This window comes from Scyliorhinus canicula, chromosome 9, assembly GCF_902713615.1.
Source record: "Scyliorhinus canicula chromosome 9, sScyCan1.1, whole genome shotgun sequence".
Classification (NCBI taxonomy): domain Eukaryota; kingdom Metazoa; phylum Chordata; class Chondrichthyes; order Carcharhiniformes; family Scyliorhinidae; genus Scyliorhinus; species Scyliorhinus canicula.
In genome coordinates, this window is record NC_052154.1 from 141,730,546 (window position 1) to 141,747,980 (window position 17,435).

At 43.7% G+C, this 17,435-nt stretch overlaps 1 protein-coding gene across 1 annotated transcript in view; it reads right to left on the bottom strand.

The window, feature by feature from the left end:
• LOC119970940 (otogelin-like) overlaps positions 1-17,223 on the bottom strand; it is a 323,755-nt gene extending 306,532 nt beyond the window's left edge. Inside the window, 5 exon segments of the mRNA XM_038806051.1 lie at positions 1,154-1,359; positions 2,334-2,455; positions 8,797-8,951; positions 16,821-16,919; positions 17,202-17,223. Coding sequence (XP_038661979.1) covers positions 1,154-1,359; positions 2,334-2,455; positions 8,797-8,951; positions 16,821-16,919; positions 17,202-17,223 — 604 coding nt within the window.
• Between the last annotated feature and the right edge of the window lie 212 nt (positions 17,224-17,435).

Here is a 17,435-nt window from a genome sequence, read left to right on the forward strand (position 1 = left end):
CAGGTAAAGGTTTAGCAAAGGATTTCCAGAGTTTAGGGCCTTGAGCACTGTAAGCATGGCTGCCATTGGCAAAACAATTAAAATTGGGGATGCTCAGGAAGTCGGTATTGTAGAAGTGCACAGATAACTTGAAGGTTTATTGAGCTGGAGGAGATTAGAGCAATAGGGAGGGAGTGAGGCCATGGAGGGATTTAAAGTCAAGCAAAAGAATTTTAAAATTGAGGCTTTGCTTGAGCAAGCACAGGGCTGACAGACGAGCAGGGCTTTGTGTAAATTAGGACAAGGACAGTAGAGTTTTGGATGACCACAGGTTTAGCAATTTTGGGTGTGGGAGAACTGTCACGCAAACTAGGTCTTCTCTGCAGCCCTTCCAAGGCCAACACATCACTTCTAAAGGTGCAGTGTACATAACTGTACATTAGTTTAACCAGGTCTTAGTATAATAACAGCAAAACTTTGTCACCTTTATATCACTATTATTTATTATTGACATTATCATTCACAATAGGAGAAAAATAACTGAAGAAGCAAAATATGGGAAAAGTCCATCAGATGTTGCATATCAATAGTAGGCGGATGTCAGTGTAGGTATCTCCCAGCTTTTTCAGATGGTGAGTGAGACACCAACTGAAAATACCCAGTGTATTTTTTAAAAACTAAACTTTCAGATTATATTCTGCTTAATTTCACCTGAGGAAAAAGCTGCCTCCATGCTATACATTGCCATGACACAATTAAAATGATCTGTTGAGCCTCCACCACTTGCAGCACTGCTTTTATCTTACTCTGTGAGGGAGGGTTGTGGAGAAAAAGTGGAAAGAGACTACTGCGCGATCAGATGCTCCCATTGGGAAGCTGCAGTAAAAAGGAGCCGAGGTCAGACACAGGGCCATGATAAATTGGCTCACTGTTCCACATTTTTAAAAATAAGGATCTTTGGTACATCCAGTAGGAATGAATTTAGCATTTGTTAGATGCAAGCAGACATGATTTGACTAACAGAGTACAAAAATAATAATTCTTTGTACATTGAGGATAGAAGATATCACTTCCTAATTTGAGATACTTCACATTTGCCCAAGATTATATTGTAGACAGCAAAATCAAATTACCACCTTAGTGTTTCCTTCATTTAACATTTTCTCTTACTTACCATAGCTAGTGTACATGTCATCATGCATATTTCCATTAAAGTTGCCACATAGTCCACATACTTTTCCAACATAATCCATATTCATCTTTATGTAGATTCCTGAGCCACCATCCCACGCCATGGAAAATCCATGGTGATGTCTAACCAGTATATATCCAGCTATTTGTTCAAACTTTAGGTTTCCAATAATGTATGGCAGCTGAACACTGGAGAACAGAAGTAGGAATATTCAATTTTTTAAAAAAAAGATAGCTAACTCAGTGTTTTATGGTTAAAAAAGAACTAATGTTATGTTGTTATGATAGCATCATATCAACTTAATAGGGCACATAAAGCTTATTTCTCCAGACGAATAGCAGTGTTTATTTGTATCCTGTATAATTTTAACAACAGCTATGAATGAAGGGAAGAAATAGTTTGGACAGGAGTTCACATGGAAAATTTACAATTTGGGGAGTCTCAGATTTCATCCTGCCCATCCGATTAAGGGATAACTAATGGACAAGTGGTTCCCACAGGGATGCTAAGAAAACTGCAGACCGTCTTAACCCTGGGGTAATTTTTTCCACTTGTTTCAGGGCAGCATTTTCAGCCAGTTAGGAAATTCTAGACTTGGTTTGGGGTTGATACTTAAGCACCAGGAAGGATTTGTAAAAACTTTTTATGGGGATGATAACATCATCTTTTCAAATATAAACAAGAAGCAAAGCCTACAATTAGGTCAAAACAATATAAGAGATTAGATAATTTTAGAAGCAGTAACTAAGTTATTCAAAATTCAAAAAGGGGAGAATGTACAAACTCCACATTCAGTGACCCAAGGCTGGAATTGAACCCGAGTCCCTGGCACTGTGATGCAGCAGTGCTAACCACTGTGCCACTGTGCCATCTTGGGATCCACCTCCATATTTGCCTGTATCATGAATCCCTACTAATACTGTACAGTTTTAAATACCTAATTTATGTAGAAATGAGATACAGAAAGACCTGTGTTTAAAATAAACTTTAGATAGTGTTGAGATAGTCGCTTTAACGTGAGTTGCAATCTGAATGATCTAGTGTTTAGTGAGCTTGATATTCAGTTGTAATTAGAAGAAATAAATCTCCAACACAAGATTTTTTGGGCACAAGCTTGATTAGCCAGAAGGATTTGGCATATATTATAAAAATACATAATTACATTTGTCTATGGTGGATGACTTCAAAGTTTTGTAGAATAATTTCCCCTTCATACGGAAAGAATAAACTGACCGATCGCTGACAAGAATATGGCGAAGATTGACATGCTGGGTTATTGTGCACCTGCAGATTAGGAAATATGATAAACACAGATCAAAGACGTAGATTTAGAAATAATCTTAATTTAACAGTATTGTAGCAAAATGACATGTATGGTGGTCACTCTTCACTACTTCTGGAAACCTAAGTATGATTCCAACCAGGAGATGAGGTTTTTTTCTCTCCCTTACAGACTATGGATTAAATATCTCAAATAAATGAAGTTCCAGCAGTCTCACTCGAGTAACTCCACAATGAAGATCATTCCAGACAACAAAAATACCTTCTTTTCAATCACCTGGTCTTCCCTCTAAAGCACATGATCATAGAGGTGTATTAAATTCACCTGTCACACTGGTGGATAATTTTCTTCATGAACAAGGACGTATTTGTCAGGTAGTCAAAAGTTGATAACTATAAGATTGTCCATGAACATGACTTATATGCAACAACAATCTTCTGCCGGTCAGTATAATAGTGGGAAGTGTTCATATCTATTCATCCAAATTATTTCAGTTAACTGTTTTAAATGTTCTGTGTGTTATAATGAATGACACCGATATACAGGAGTATGTTTCAAAACCACTCACTGTTGTAGACATTGATAAATCTCTCTCGTTTTCATTAATCCAATGACACTGTTTTGACATACATTTCCTGGCTAATTAAGATAGTGTGTGAATTATTGTTTTAATGTTTGATGACAATGACTTATGTAATAGTTCCTATTGAAAATAAGAAAGGAAGCTTCAAGCAATTTGCAATTTAGTTTAATTCAATTTTATTGTTTTTTTGTTCAACCAATAAATAAAAGACTTCACTAAGCAGCATTGATTTGCATTTGCCTTGTTTAACTATTCTATCCAAGGATTCCAGGGGCAAAAATTTGTTTGTGCAGATATTGTAGACATATCATTGAAGCATGCCGTGCGATGGCATCCCATGAGTGAATCAAGGTAAGTCTGTGCAGCCACGAGTAGAACGGTTCGGAACAATTTTATAATTTGTGAGTTTTTTAAATCTGCTGGCAATTATAAACTCAGAGGAATTATATTTGATGTCTATACTATACTTTTATACTATATTCAAAGAAAAATAAATATTGTAAGTGATTTTTTGAAACCCTATGTATCAATTCCACTTTTTGAGCAGCAAATTTCCTGTTTACTAAAGTTGCCCTTCGAGAACATAGAAACATAGAAAATACAGTGCAAAAGGAGACCATTCAGCCCATCGAGTCTGCACCGGCCCTCACTTCCACCCTTCCCCGTAACCCAATAACCCCTCCTCACCTTTTTGGTCACTAAGGGCAATTTATCATAACCACTCCACCTAATCTGCACGTCTTTGGACTGTGGGAGGAAACCGGAGCACCGGGAGGAAACCCACGCAGACACAGGGAGAACATGCAGACTCCGCACAGACAGTGACCCAGCAGGGAATCGAACCTGGGACCCTGGCGCTGTGAATCCACAGTGCTATCCACTTGTGCTACCGTGCTGCCAACACATGTCCTAGCCAATCTGCTATCTCAGAATGTAAGCAAAAGTTGACATTTGATCAAAATATGGCACAGTGAGATCTCTCCTGTTATATTACACTTCAATTCAGCAAATTGCTTTTCTAGGCGGAATAATACACTTTTTCTCTGCAACCCTCCCTCACAGAGTAAGGGGGCAGCAGGCGTGGGGTGCCAGGCAGTAATAATTTATATAATAATCTTCATTGTAACAAGTAAGCTTACATTAACACTGCAATGAAGTTACTGTGAAAAGTAGCCGGCACTCTTCAGAATGGAGCCGACATACATTACGCCAACCCACCCTGCAGTACTAACGAGTGTGGTGCCCTTTGTGATTCTTATTATCAGCATGTATGTCATAGTGTTCACAATGATCACAGAAACCAAGTTCAATAACAAAGCTAACATTTATTACCCTACTTATTAAAGCTCGGCCACTTACTCCTATGGCAAGCAATAATCTAGTAATCTGCAAGTTACACTCTATTAACATTAGTCTCTATCTATAACTGTACTCTGCACTCTCTGGACCTCTCCTCAGCACTCTCTCCAGCTCTCTCCCAGGAGCCTGAGAGTCAGTGCTTAATAGAGTTCTGCATCTAGCTTCATCTAGTGGTCAATTATGATATTACATTAACCCTTTATATTCCAGACATTCTACATAATTGTAGGTGATTGAGGGTGATTTAGAGATGTGGATCATAAATTGGCTAGTTGAAAGAAGTCAGAGGGTGGTGGTGGTTGATGGCAAATGTTCAGAATGGAGTTCAGTTACGAGTGGCGTACCACAAGGATCTGTTCTGGGGCCGTTGCTGTTTGTCATTTTTATAAATGACCTAGAGGAGGGCACAGAAGGTTGGGTGAGTAAATTTGCAGATGACACTAAAGTCGGTGGAGTTGTAGACAGTGTGGAAGGATGTTGCAGGTTACAGAGGGACATAGATAAGCTGCAGAGCTGGGCTGAGAGGTGGCAAATGGAGTTTAATGTAGAGAAGTGTGAGGTGATTCACTTTGGAAAGAATAACAGGAATAAGGAATATTTGGCTAATGATAAAATTCTTAGCAGTGTGGATGAGCAGAGGGATCTCGGTGTCCATGTACATAGATCCCTGAAAGTTGCCACCCAGGTTGATAGGGTTGTGAAGAAGGCCTATGGTGTGTTGGCCTTTATTGGTAGAGGGATTGAGTTCCGGAGCCATGAGGTCATGTTGTAGCTGTACAAAACTCTGGTACGGCCGCATTTGGAGTATTGCGTACAGTTCTGGTCGCCTCATTATAGGAAGGACGTGGAAGCTTTGGAACGGGTGCAGAGGAGATTTACCAGGATGTTGCCTGGTATGGAGGGAAAATCTTATGAGGAAAGGCTGATGGACTTGAGGTTGCTTTCGTTAGAGAGAAGAAGGTTAAGAGGTGACTTAATAGAGGCATACAAAATGATCAGAGGGTTAGATAGGGTGGACAGTGAGAGCCTTCTCCCGAGGATGGAGGTGGCTAGCACAAGGGGACATAGCCTTAAATTGAGGGGTAATAGATATAGGACAGACGTCAGAGGTAGGTTTTTTACGCAAAGAGTGGTGAGGCCGTGGAATGCCCTACCTGCAACAGTAGTGAACTCGCCAAAATTGAGGGCATTTAAAAGTTTATTGGATAAGCATATGGATGATAATGGCATAGTGTAGGTTAGAGGGCCTTTAGTTTTTGACTTCCCATGTCGGTGCAACATCGTGGGCCGAAGGGCCTGTACTGCGCTGTATCGTTCTATGTTCTATGTTCTATAATGTCACAACGAGGAATAAGTGGGACTTACACAACTCACATGGAGGATGTCCTACTCTCTGGAGCAGCTGGTCAATCGGATTGGCCAACAGCTTCATCGGTTCTGGCAGCATGAGGGACATATTAGTGACCACTACCAAGACTGCAGAAGAAGAAGGCCAAGACCCAGGGATCCCTGGAGCCGAATAGCCATGATCTTGGTCTGGGAGGGCTTGGGGATGTTCGGGAGAGAGAAGGGAGTGGGTTTAAAGGAGGAAATGAGTAGGAAGGAAGGGGGGTTTAATATTTGGGGCAAAGAGCCCAGCAATTAGCAAAAGGCAGCCCTGAAGTGTGACATGCCCCTTTTCGCCTCTCAGCATTTCAGTTATAAAATTGGGATTTCCACTCACACCTGGCTGCCCATGCTAAATGTTTTATGGCATGGACATTGTGTTATCAGGGTCAACTGGCTTGGTAACAAGCTCAAATGACCGTTGGTTATTCATTTAAATATGGAAGGCAGAATGCAGGTTTTAGTACTCGCCCGCCCCTGTATTATGGGGCAGAGGTCAGAGGTGGGTGGGAAGGTGGTTGGGTGGGTGCCTCCCTTATATTATGTGCTGCCCCTGCCCCCCATAGGAAACAGGCCCTCTGGGAACACATAAAATTGAGCCCTACATAATCAACAATTATGTAACCCAAAATTCAGAATAATTATGGATAAATATCTCAGAATTGTCTCTACCTCATTTAAACTGATTTACATCGATAAATTTCTCTAACTGTAGAAATTCTGTTGGCTGTTTAATAAGGCTCAGGGAGTCCAAAGTAAGCAAAATTAAACAAGATTTATTTTAGAACAATTATATACATGAGTACCGGTAGAACATCACCAGATACTCTCTCTTGTCAGTCAGTTCCAGACTGTCCGACCTATTACCACAAGGGTTAGCTACCCAGCCCCTAGCGGGAAGCCTGTACTCCTCAAGGAACATGGGCAGAACAATCATGCCCATGCCTTCTGTCCCGTGCAGGTTATTACTGGCTGCATCAAAATTAGATTGACTACTATAATATAAGACACAAAAGGGCCACATAAGGGATCAATGAGACCCCAAAATCATGGGCGGGATTCTCTGACCCCCTGCCGGGCCGGAGAATCGCTGGGGGGCGGCGTGAATCCCGCCCCACCGCCCTGATGCCAGCTGGCAGATTCTCCATCACCGGTTTTCTGGTGGTGGCAGGAATCGCGCCGCACCAGTTGGGGGATGTTGGCAGCACCCCCCCCCCACCCCCCCCTGCGCGTTTGTCCGGCCCGCGATGGGCCGAGAGGTCACCCATTTTCAGCGGGTCCTGCTGCCGTAAAATACACCAGGTCCGTACCGGCGGAACCTGGCTCTGCGGCCGGCCTGCGGAGTCCTCGGGGGTGCAGGGGGATCTGGTCCGGGGGGGTGGGGCGCCCCCACGGTGGCCTGGCCCGCGATTGGGGCCCACCGATCCGCGGGCGGGCCTGTGCCGTGGGGACACTCTTTCCCTCCGCGCCGGCCGGTGTAATGATCCGCCATGGCTGGCACGGAGAAGAACCCCCCCTGCGCATGCATTGGGATGACGCCAGCACATGCTGGTGCTCCCACACATGCGCTACCTCGCGCCGGCCAGCGGAGGCCCTTCGGCGCCAGTTGGCGTGGCGCTAAGCCCTTCGGCACTGGCTGCCGTGGCGCCAACCCTGCCGGCGCCGGCCTAGCCCCTAAAGGTGCGGAGGATTCCCCACCTTCCGAGCGGCCCGACGCCAGAGTGGTTCACGCCACTCCTCGACGCCGGTACGGCCCGCCCGCCAGTTAGGGGAGAATCCCGCCCCATGTGTCAAATGAAGTACAATCATAAACAATAGTTTGCATCCATATAATAAACTGACTACCAGGGAATGGGAACAGAAGTAGACAATAAAACTGTCTTATTATAATAATGATAATAGCTTATCGTCACAAGTAGGCTTCAATGAAGTTACTGTGAAAGTTACCCGAGTCGCCACATTCCGGCGAGACCGGTAAGGGAATTGAACCTGCACTGCTGGCATTGTTCTGCATTGCAAGCCAGCTATTTAGCCCAATGTGCTAAACCAGCCAGTGTATTTAAAACAATTAAAACTAGTTCCCTGCTCATTCAATGAGCAGCAGTATCATAAAGATATAAAAATGAAGTTCAATCTCATTCTGTGCTCAACGAGTCGATTAGAACTCAGATGGCAAGCGAAAGGAAAAATATAAATTGTCATGGTATTTAAAGATAAAGGGCGCGATCTTCCGGCCCCGTCGCGCTCTCACTCAAGCAAAACAAGGACATTGACGTGAGTGGCACAGTAGCACGGTGAATAGCACTGAGAAAGAGAGAAACAGCTTACGGCATGGGATAATGAGAGAGAGAGAGAGAAAAACAATATGGCAGATAGAAAGACTCTAAGACAGCAAACGATTGACCAGGGCCAACTATTTCAATGACTTGGTTACAAAAACAAGGCAGAGTTTAGGGTACTCTGATGATTGTCGCACCTCCTCATTGCTCGAAGACCCTCCTGGATCTAATAGGCTCAAGTCAGAAGTGTGATAGAATACTCATTACCCAGTAGTATACTGCAGAGCTACAAAAGGTTTTTCACCATCGTGGACATGACGTTATGTACATCTTTCCCAAATTGTCCATAGTAGCTTCAAGACGATCTATTGAGTGGACTGTACCAACACACTAAGCTTAGTTTGATAGTACCTCCAACTGTGCAACCTCAAGACGTTTAAGTGCAGCCCCATAATGGGAGTGCAATAACTCACAAGTTCCCTCAAAGTCGCTTTATCTGACTCAGACATAGTCTTTCATCATTGCTAGGTTAAAACCCTCTCATTATTTGTGATTCTGGAGCACAATCAGCACACAACTTCAATTGTTCAAGGAGAAGACCCATCACCTTCTCACAGGAATTAGGGATGGGAAATAAAAGTATGTCCATGTCAATGTCACCACATCCAGAGAATGAATGAAAAACTACTGCAATGTTATTAATTTAATGTATGTTACCTTTAATCTCTACTCTTACCTGAATTGAGAAGCTCTGTTGACTTTGCTTGCATTCCCTCACTAGTGTATATGTACAGTTTCCAGGGTAATAATAATAAAGCCCATCAAATGTTTCATAGTTGTGCTGGCCCCAGGTTCGACAGATCAGATCACGACCACTACCTCTATTGGGAACTGAAAAAAAGATAAAAGTTACCTGTTTCTTTAACTTTTTATGAAATGCTTTAACTCATTTATGGACCAACTTTTATACCAAACAGATTAAATTCTGTTGATGACCAAGTATAGAAAACAAAGTGCAGCCACTAATCCATTAAGTTCTAAATTTTTAAGTATTTGTTCCCAATTTGCATAGAATTTAACCGGACCAAAATAGTTTCCAATCGCTTGCACGTCAAGCAAGTGCATTATCATTTAATCCCATCAGAAATGAGCATTTTACCTCCTCTGGAACATTTTATGTAAATTGAAATACTTGGACAACAATTTGCATTGCATGTTGATATAAACAGGAAAAGTAAACATGAACTTGGAGAAGGACTGAGGCGTTGCTCAGCAACCAGGAGCACTTTTCGGATAGAAATACTTTTTGAGTGTGTTTTAAACTGAATTGACAGGCAATTAGAGATAGGAAATTAGAGAGGGATCAGGTATCAGCTCTGCTCTCAGCAGGAAAGCTATAGAATGGGGTAATGGGCATGAAATCAAGCTCCAGGGAAGCTCAAAGATTGTTAGTTCTAGAAACTACAAGTTTCCAGGACATTTTAGGTTAAAGGGACAAGGAAGAACTGCCATTGGAAAGGGAACTGGTCACTGAAGCTGAAGACAGAGCTAGAAATGCAGACCTAGGAGACGTTGGCTAGGGAAAAACCAGGCATCTGAAGTAATGAAATGTTTGGTGTCCTTATTTTGGAAACAAAGGCATTCTGCTGGAGACTGAGTAACTGAGTTTGGTGCAGAAATTTGGATGCTGTGGCAATTCAAGATAAAGGAATACTGAAAGGAGAGTTAGAAAATCTGGATGAGGATCCTTGCTGTTAGGAAAACAAGGGTAGTTTTAAGGGAATTAGATTTCTATTGGTAAACATTAGAAATAACGTTCATTTTAAGTGGGTTTAATTTAATGTTTCTGTGCCTGGAAGGGTGAAACCTATAATTAGATTCATGTTGGACAATAGTTTTATGTATGTGAGGGCTGGTTAAGTTCCAGCTGTGTTTTTATTGTGCTTAGAGAGGGCTATGTTGTGAAGGATAAATAAACCAGAAGTGGTTGCTTTGCAACTTGGGATCTGTAAGATAGAGAAGCTTTTAAGTTTTAGTTTAGCTAAGTTGATTGCAGTTGACCATAGGCAATTAGAGAGAAGGCAGCACTCATAACTCTGCTAAAAAAAGTTGGTTTCAAAATATAGAGAGGAAACATCGCTCACAGCTTTGCTAAAAGAAAAACCTTACCATAGAGTAATGGTTAACAAGCACAGAGTTTGTGCAGGGGGTCTGGATTGAAAGCACTAGCAACAGCGCCGCTTCCGATAGCCCCACGGAAGTACTCAGGGAGTCTGGTAAAAATAGCTTCATTGAGAATTTGGAGGCAGTTTCGGCAACACTTCGGGTTGGGGGCAGGGTCAAGGGAAATGCCGATTCGGGGGAACCACAGATTTGAGCCAGGGTGGTGGGATGGAAATTTTCGGAAATTAGAGGAGAAGGGGATTAAGACACTAAAAGATTTGTTTCTTAGGGGTCGGTTGCAGGGCTGAAGGAGCTGGAAGCGAAGCATGGGCTGGAGCAGGGGGAAATGTTTAGATACATGCAGGTTCGAGATTTTGCAAGAAAGGAGATACAGAGCTTCCCGGTGGAGCCAGCTTCCACATTGCTGGAGGAGATGCTGATGACAGGGGACTGGAGAAGGGGGTAGTGTCAGCGGTTTACAGAGCTATTTTGGAAGAGGAGAAGGCACGACTGGAAGGGATCAAAGCAAAGTGGAAGGAAGAATTGGGAGAGGATATGGAGGAGGGGTTCTGGTGTGAGGTGCTCCGGATAGTGAATGCTCCACCTCGTGCGTGAGGTTGAGGCTGATACAACTGAAGGTGGTATATAGAGCACACCTCACGAGGGTGAGGATGAGCTGATTCTTTGAAGGAGTAGAAGATGTGTGTGAACATTGCGGGAGTGCCCCCGCTAATCACGTTCATATGTTTTGATCCCGTCCAAAGTTAGAGGATTACTGGAAGGAGGTTTTTAGGGTAATTTCTAAAGTGGTGCACGTGAAACTGGACCCGGGCCCCCGGGTGGCCATATTCGGGGTGTCAGACCAGCCAGAGTTGGAAACGGGTGCAGAGGCAGATATTGTAGCCTTCGCCTCGTTGATCGCCTGAAGGTGGATTCTGATGGGATGGAGAGCAACCTCTCCACCCAGTGCCCTGGCATGGCAGGGGGACTTGTTTGAATTCTTGACTCTTGAGAAGGTTAAGTTTGAACTGAGGGGAAGGATGGAAGGGTTCTACAATTCATGGGCATTATTCATCACGCACTTTCAAGAATTGGATAACATTGAACATTAGTTGGGGGGGTGGGTGGGAGGGTTTTGGGGAGGGGGGCTGTGTGTGTTAATGGTGACTATGGGTGATTCCTGATTCCTTTTTGTCATTTGTTCAGGTGAACATGCGGGCAAATATTTGGGGTTTGGTGGGAGGTGGGGTTTGGTGGGAGGATGGGATTGTTGTTATTGAAATGGGGATTGACATATGTGTTACTGATTATTGTTTGTTGTTGGTGGGTGTAAATTTGGGCGAAAAATGTGAAAAAGGAGAATAAAAAATGTTTAAAAAAAGAAAACAAGCACAGAGTTCTGATGGACAGCTAGTTAAAGAAACTACAGAAATGAAGAGAAGTTTCCAAGAAGTCTGAGGTTAGACTGGCAGGGCTGAGAAGAAGACTGCGATGTCAGAAAGATATCTAAGTGATTTTCAGGTTTGTGAGATTTTACTCAGCCTGTGGAACATGAGTTGAAATAATTATGGAATTCGATGGCTGGATCTCAGAGTTTATGCAAAAGCAGTTAAGACAAAAGAAACCGAAAAAGGGGTTGGGTAAAATCCTCAACATGATTCTCTGTTAAATGTGAGCAGAAGCTTTGTCTAAAAGTGTAATTTGGAAAACCTGATCTGGATTTCAGAATGCAAACCGTTAAGGGAAAGGTTATGAGAGAAGATTTTAAAGTGTGTTTTGGGGAGTGGAGTTGGAAACTATCACTCACCATCTGGGGGGGATTCTGAGGAGAAATCCATCGACAATAGCTTGAGTTCAGAGCGTAGTGTGTGTACTTGACCACAGTGATCTTATGTGCTTAAAAGGGACTTGCTGTGCACTAAGACTATTGTATCTTAAGGTGTACTTTTTAATCCATGCTAATCTTTAAATCTATGTGTATTTGTTAAACTAAGAGGATGTAAAGGAGCATTATATTACAATCCAATTTTTCCATGTTTGCCAAATGTTTTTTTTCTTGTTGGTGAAACTGGTTGGCAGATCTGCGACTCTGTTCCTCTATGTTTTATTTTTAAAATAAGTTAAATTTACAGTCTTTTGAACCAGGGTTCCATTCTGGGATTTTTCTATCCAGTTACAACATCAACTGAAATCGTAACGCTATCTAAAACAGTTGAGAGACTTGTTTGAAAGGATCGATGGAAAATCTGAAAGTACATCCTCGATTAAAACAGTTGAGGGGAAACCAGATGGGTGGCATGATAGCACAGTGGTCAGCACTGTTGCCACACAGCTCCAGGGACCCAGGTTCAATTCTGGCCTCGGGTGACTGTCTGAGTGGAGTTTGCATTTCTGTCCCGTGTCTGCATGGGTTTCGTTTGGGTGTTCCGGTTTCCTCCTCCAGTTCAAAGATATGCAAGTTTGGTGGATTGGCCAGGCTAAATTGCCCCTTAGTGTCCAAAAGGTTAGGTGGGGTTACTGGGTTAGGGAGATAGGGTGGAGGCATGGGCTTAAGTAGGATGCTCTTTCCAAGGGCTGGTGCAGAATTAATGGGCCGAATGGCCTCCTTCTGCACTGTAAATTCTATGATTCTATAATTGGCTCAACAACGATTTTACAACGTGACTTTTTGCGAGTGGAGTTTGGAAGCATTCGTATGACAATCACCTGGGGGGATTTTGAGGAGAAATCCATAGAAAATCGATTGAGTGCCATCTGCCACTGGTTTCAGAGTGGGTTGTTGTCTGGCCACAGACAGTCTGTTGGGTTACAGGGACTGCGTGCTTACTGAGAACATTATAGCATAAGATATATTGTTTAACGTGTGCTATCCTTGAAATCTGTGTACATTTGTGTAGATAAGTGGGAATGAAGGAGTAGTGTTTTATAGTCAAATATTTCATATTCAATAAATGTTATTTTCCTGCTGCTAAAAGCTAGTTGGCAGTTTTGTGACTCTGGGAGGAATTTTCCGTTGTGAGTCTGCCTCACTACCATTGCCAGCGAGGACAGAGAATTAGGCACTCAGCCAAGTCTACATTCACTGCAGCAGGAACAATAGAATCCCACTGCCGTGAAGGAATGGAGAATCAAAGTCACTGTTCTTCCTTTTTTTTGAAAAAAAGGAAAGGTTTGAGCCAGGGTTCAATTCTGAAATATTTCTGCCCAGTTACAACATCAACTGGGACTGTAGCAGGTGCAAGGAGTCAACAGCAAGGGTAGTGCGGGTGGTTATCAGCAGGCCTCCCTTTCACATGTCCAGTCCCTTGATCAGGCACTGAGTGTCTTTGATTGAGGTACTTCCCATAGGAAGTGACAAGCTAGCCAAACGGTTTTTGCTGCAGTGCATACAACATGGCGATATTCCACCTGCAGCTAGGTTAATATCAGCAGTGTGGGATGGGCCCTTAAGTGGTTAATAACTGGCAGGGTTGACCTTCACATCAGAATTTAATTCCCCCATCAGAACCAGAGATCCCACCAAAGACCTTCCATAACAGGGACTCCCCCCCCCCATAACAAACCCCCCCAAAACAGAGACACACCCCCATAACAGGGACACCCATATCAGAGGATCTCAATATCAGAGGATTCCCCCCTAACAGTGAACCCATCATAATTGGGAATGTCCTCTTTATGCTTGACTGGGTCTCAAGTACCATGCTTTCAACCTGACGGCAATATTTATAAACATCTCAGAGTGCTTTCAATTCCTCTTGTTCTCAGCAGACAGCATGTAATTTTGTTTGATGTGGTCATGAGCTGTCAATCATAGCTAGATATTGATAAATATTGCAGTTAGCAGGGTACTTTAGATGCATTCAAGGATGAAGGGAAATGAAATTAAACAATCCAGACATCTGGCTGTGTGGAAACTGTCAATAACAGCCGAGTAAAAGCTATTTCTCTTTGAAGTGAATAGAAGCCTTGCAGACCAAAGGATCTGAAGGGGTTTAAACCCTGGTGACGTGGTTTTTGATTTCCAGAATATAGAATTCCTACAATGCAGAAGGAAGCTATTTGGCCCATTGAGTCTGCACTGACTCTCTGAAAGAGCACCCGACCTAGACTCACTCCCCTGCCCTATGCCCATAACCCCACCTAACCTGATGATCTTTGGACAGTAAGGGGCAATTTAGCATGGCCAATCCACATAACCTGCACATTCTTCGACTGTGGGAGGAAACCGGAGCACTCAGAGAAAACTGACGCAGACACGAGGCGGAAGTGCAAAATCCACATGGACAGTCACCGAAGGCTAGAATTGAACCCAGGTTCCTTGCGCTGTATGGCAGCAGTGCTAACAACTGTGCTACCTTGGTGCCTCCTACGAACCTCTATGAAGTTACAGCTGCTGCTTCCTCTGCCTGAGGCACTAGCTGTAAGGGTCAGGTGAGGTTTAAAGCAGTGTTTTTATTCACTGTTTCTGTCTGAACTTCTCTTTAGCTTCGAGGCAGGGGTGACTGGTGTGTGTGGGGCAAGGGGGGAGAGGGTGTTATCTCTGCTTTGGGTACTCTGTTATGGGAGTCTGTGGTATGGGAGGTCTCTGATATGGGGGGGGGGGATCTCTGATATGGGGAGTCTCTGATATGGGGAGGTGTCTCTGATATGGCGTGCTCCTTGATCTGTGGGTCTATTGTGGGGGTCTCCGGTGGGAAAGCCTGGTTGGAGTTCCTAGTAGGGGGGCCTGATGGGCATCTCTGGTGTGTGAGTCTGGTGGGAGTCTCTGATGGGGGATCATTATAGGGGGATGGGGGGTCAGGTCCCTCCTATGCATGTGTACTGTGGGGGGTGGATGACTCAGCAATTCCCATGGTGGGGAGTGGGAATTGCATTGCGGGGTGGAGGGGGCCCAGCAGCCGGACCTCGCTTTCGTGCTGCAGACTCAAAATGGCTTCCTGATAACGTGATTTGCAATGGAATGCCTTGCTACCCCGCCATGCATAAATTTACACGGCAAGGGACACTGAATCACCTCTTGGTGCCGCTCCCAGCTTGAGCGCGAGCATAAACAAAAGGTGATTCATCTCTGGCGGGTGAACATGTCTCCCAAAATGGAGAATCCTGCTGACTGTTTCTCTCTTTCAGTGTTACTTACAATCTACACTCAGCAAGTTTCATAAACACACATATAACAATTTATATTTAGTTAACTGAAGTCACCAGTTAACTTAGTTTTCTTCTTTGCACTTTTAAAATAATTTTGAAATCAGGCAAAACTTCAGAGCTAAATTCAGTGAAAAGGCAACTCAGAAGAGATGTACAAATGGCAACTAATTTGATAATGATTGTTTTGTGCTACTGCCAAAAGTCAAAGTTACATATTTTGGGCTGGATTCTGTTTCATCTCACATGGGGCAGCACGGTAGCACAATGGTTAGCACTATTGTTTCATAGCACCCGGGACCTGGGTTCGATTCCCGGCTTGGGTCACTGTCTATGCGAAGTCTGCACATTCTTCCTGTGCCTACGTGGGTTTCCTTCGGGGGCTCCGGTTTCCTCCCATAGTCTCAAAGGACATGCTTGTTAAGTGAATTGGATTCAGAATTCTCTCTCAGTGTACCCGAACAGGCGCCGTAGTGCGGCAACTAGGGGATTTTCACAGTAACTTCATTGCAGTGGAACTGTTAGCCTACATGTGACACTAATAAAGATTATTATTATTACTTGATGTATGGATGTTTAAGTCAGAAATATATCATGTATATTAAAGTGTCCTGATTTTATTTGGACAAATGAAATTCTCTGAAACAAATTGCTTTTCAAATGTGATTTTTTTTTTGTAATTATCTTCCTGTAAAAAAGAATGGGCTGGACTTTCCGCAGCCCCGCGCCGAAATCGAGTTCAGCGCGATGATGGAGAATCCACTTTCACGCCGAAATCGGGCTCCGACCTTGCCGGCGATTCTCCGGGACCCAGAGATCGACGTGATCACGGTGCACAGTGCAGCTGGGGGTCGATTGACAGAGGCCCGCCCTGTGATCCTCCGCTCCCAAGCGGCCAAGTTCCCGACAGCGTGGAACTAACCACCTCTTGCCGGTCGGGATGCTCGCGTGGCGGCTGCGGACTCAGCCCACGGCCGCCCTGATGGGGGGGCGGGGGAATCGGACACCGGGGGTTGGGGGGGGGGGTGGGGTAGGGGGCCTTATAGGCGGCCGGAGGTTAAATCCGTGGGGTTAGATGATGGAGTGTGCGGCCGATCAGGGATGTCTCATTTTTGCGTCAAGCTCGGCGGTCCGCGTCCGCCATGGAGCTCGGCGCGGCCACTGGGGGCCGCCACTGTGCGTATGCGCGGACTCCAAGTCAGAAGTGCGGGGGCCCGTATCCGCAGCTAAAGCTGCGAGATTTACTCCAGGTCCCTGCTGGGCATTAAATTAGTTTATCTTTTTTACAGGAATCTCTGGAGTAAAATTCCAGCTTTTTTATGCCGGCGTGGGGACATATTCCCATTTTGGGAGAATCCAGCCCAACATCTATACATCTCAAATTTTAATTATGAGACATTGTAGATTTAAAAATAACGATTGTAATTTTGCCTTGATCAAATATATATATACCTGTTTGGCACCGTGTTCCATTTGCCTCAAACTCAGTGCAGTCACACTGGTCCACATTTATACATATTCCTGCATTTAGACATGGGAGCGAACATCGAGCTGAAAGGAACAAATTAACCAGATTTATTCAATGACGTAAAAATGATAATGACATACTTTACTAAAATGACACAAAGCACGGATGTGTGTAATACTGAACACTAAGGCCTAGAAGTGCAAGAGCTGCTTTAAATACCTGAGTTTATTTCCTTTAGGTCTTTGGAGTGTAAAATTTAAGTTACAGTTTTAATAAACTCCTCTATAATATTCAACACATATTAAATGTTTAATTTCATGAGAGCCCTGTCGCAGACATGTTTATTGGTATGTATGTTACTTTACATGTGTTTGTAACCTTGGTCATGTTTGGCCTTGAGGGAAGTTTCCTATTTCATCTCTATAATTAACACAGCCTTCCACCTCTGTAACATCATTTAATGCTGCCATTTAATGCAACCCGTCTTCTGCTGAAGCCCTTATTCATTCCTTTTATTGCTGTAATTTGAGTCACCCCTGACTTGACTATTCTAATGCTCTGCTGGCCAGGCTCTCATCCTCTACCCATCATAAACCCTT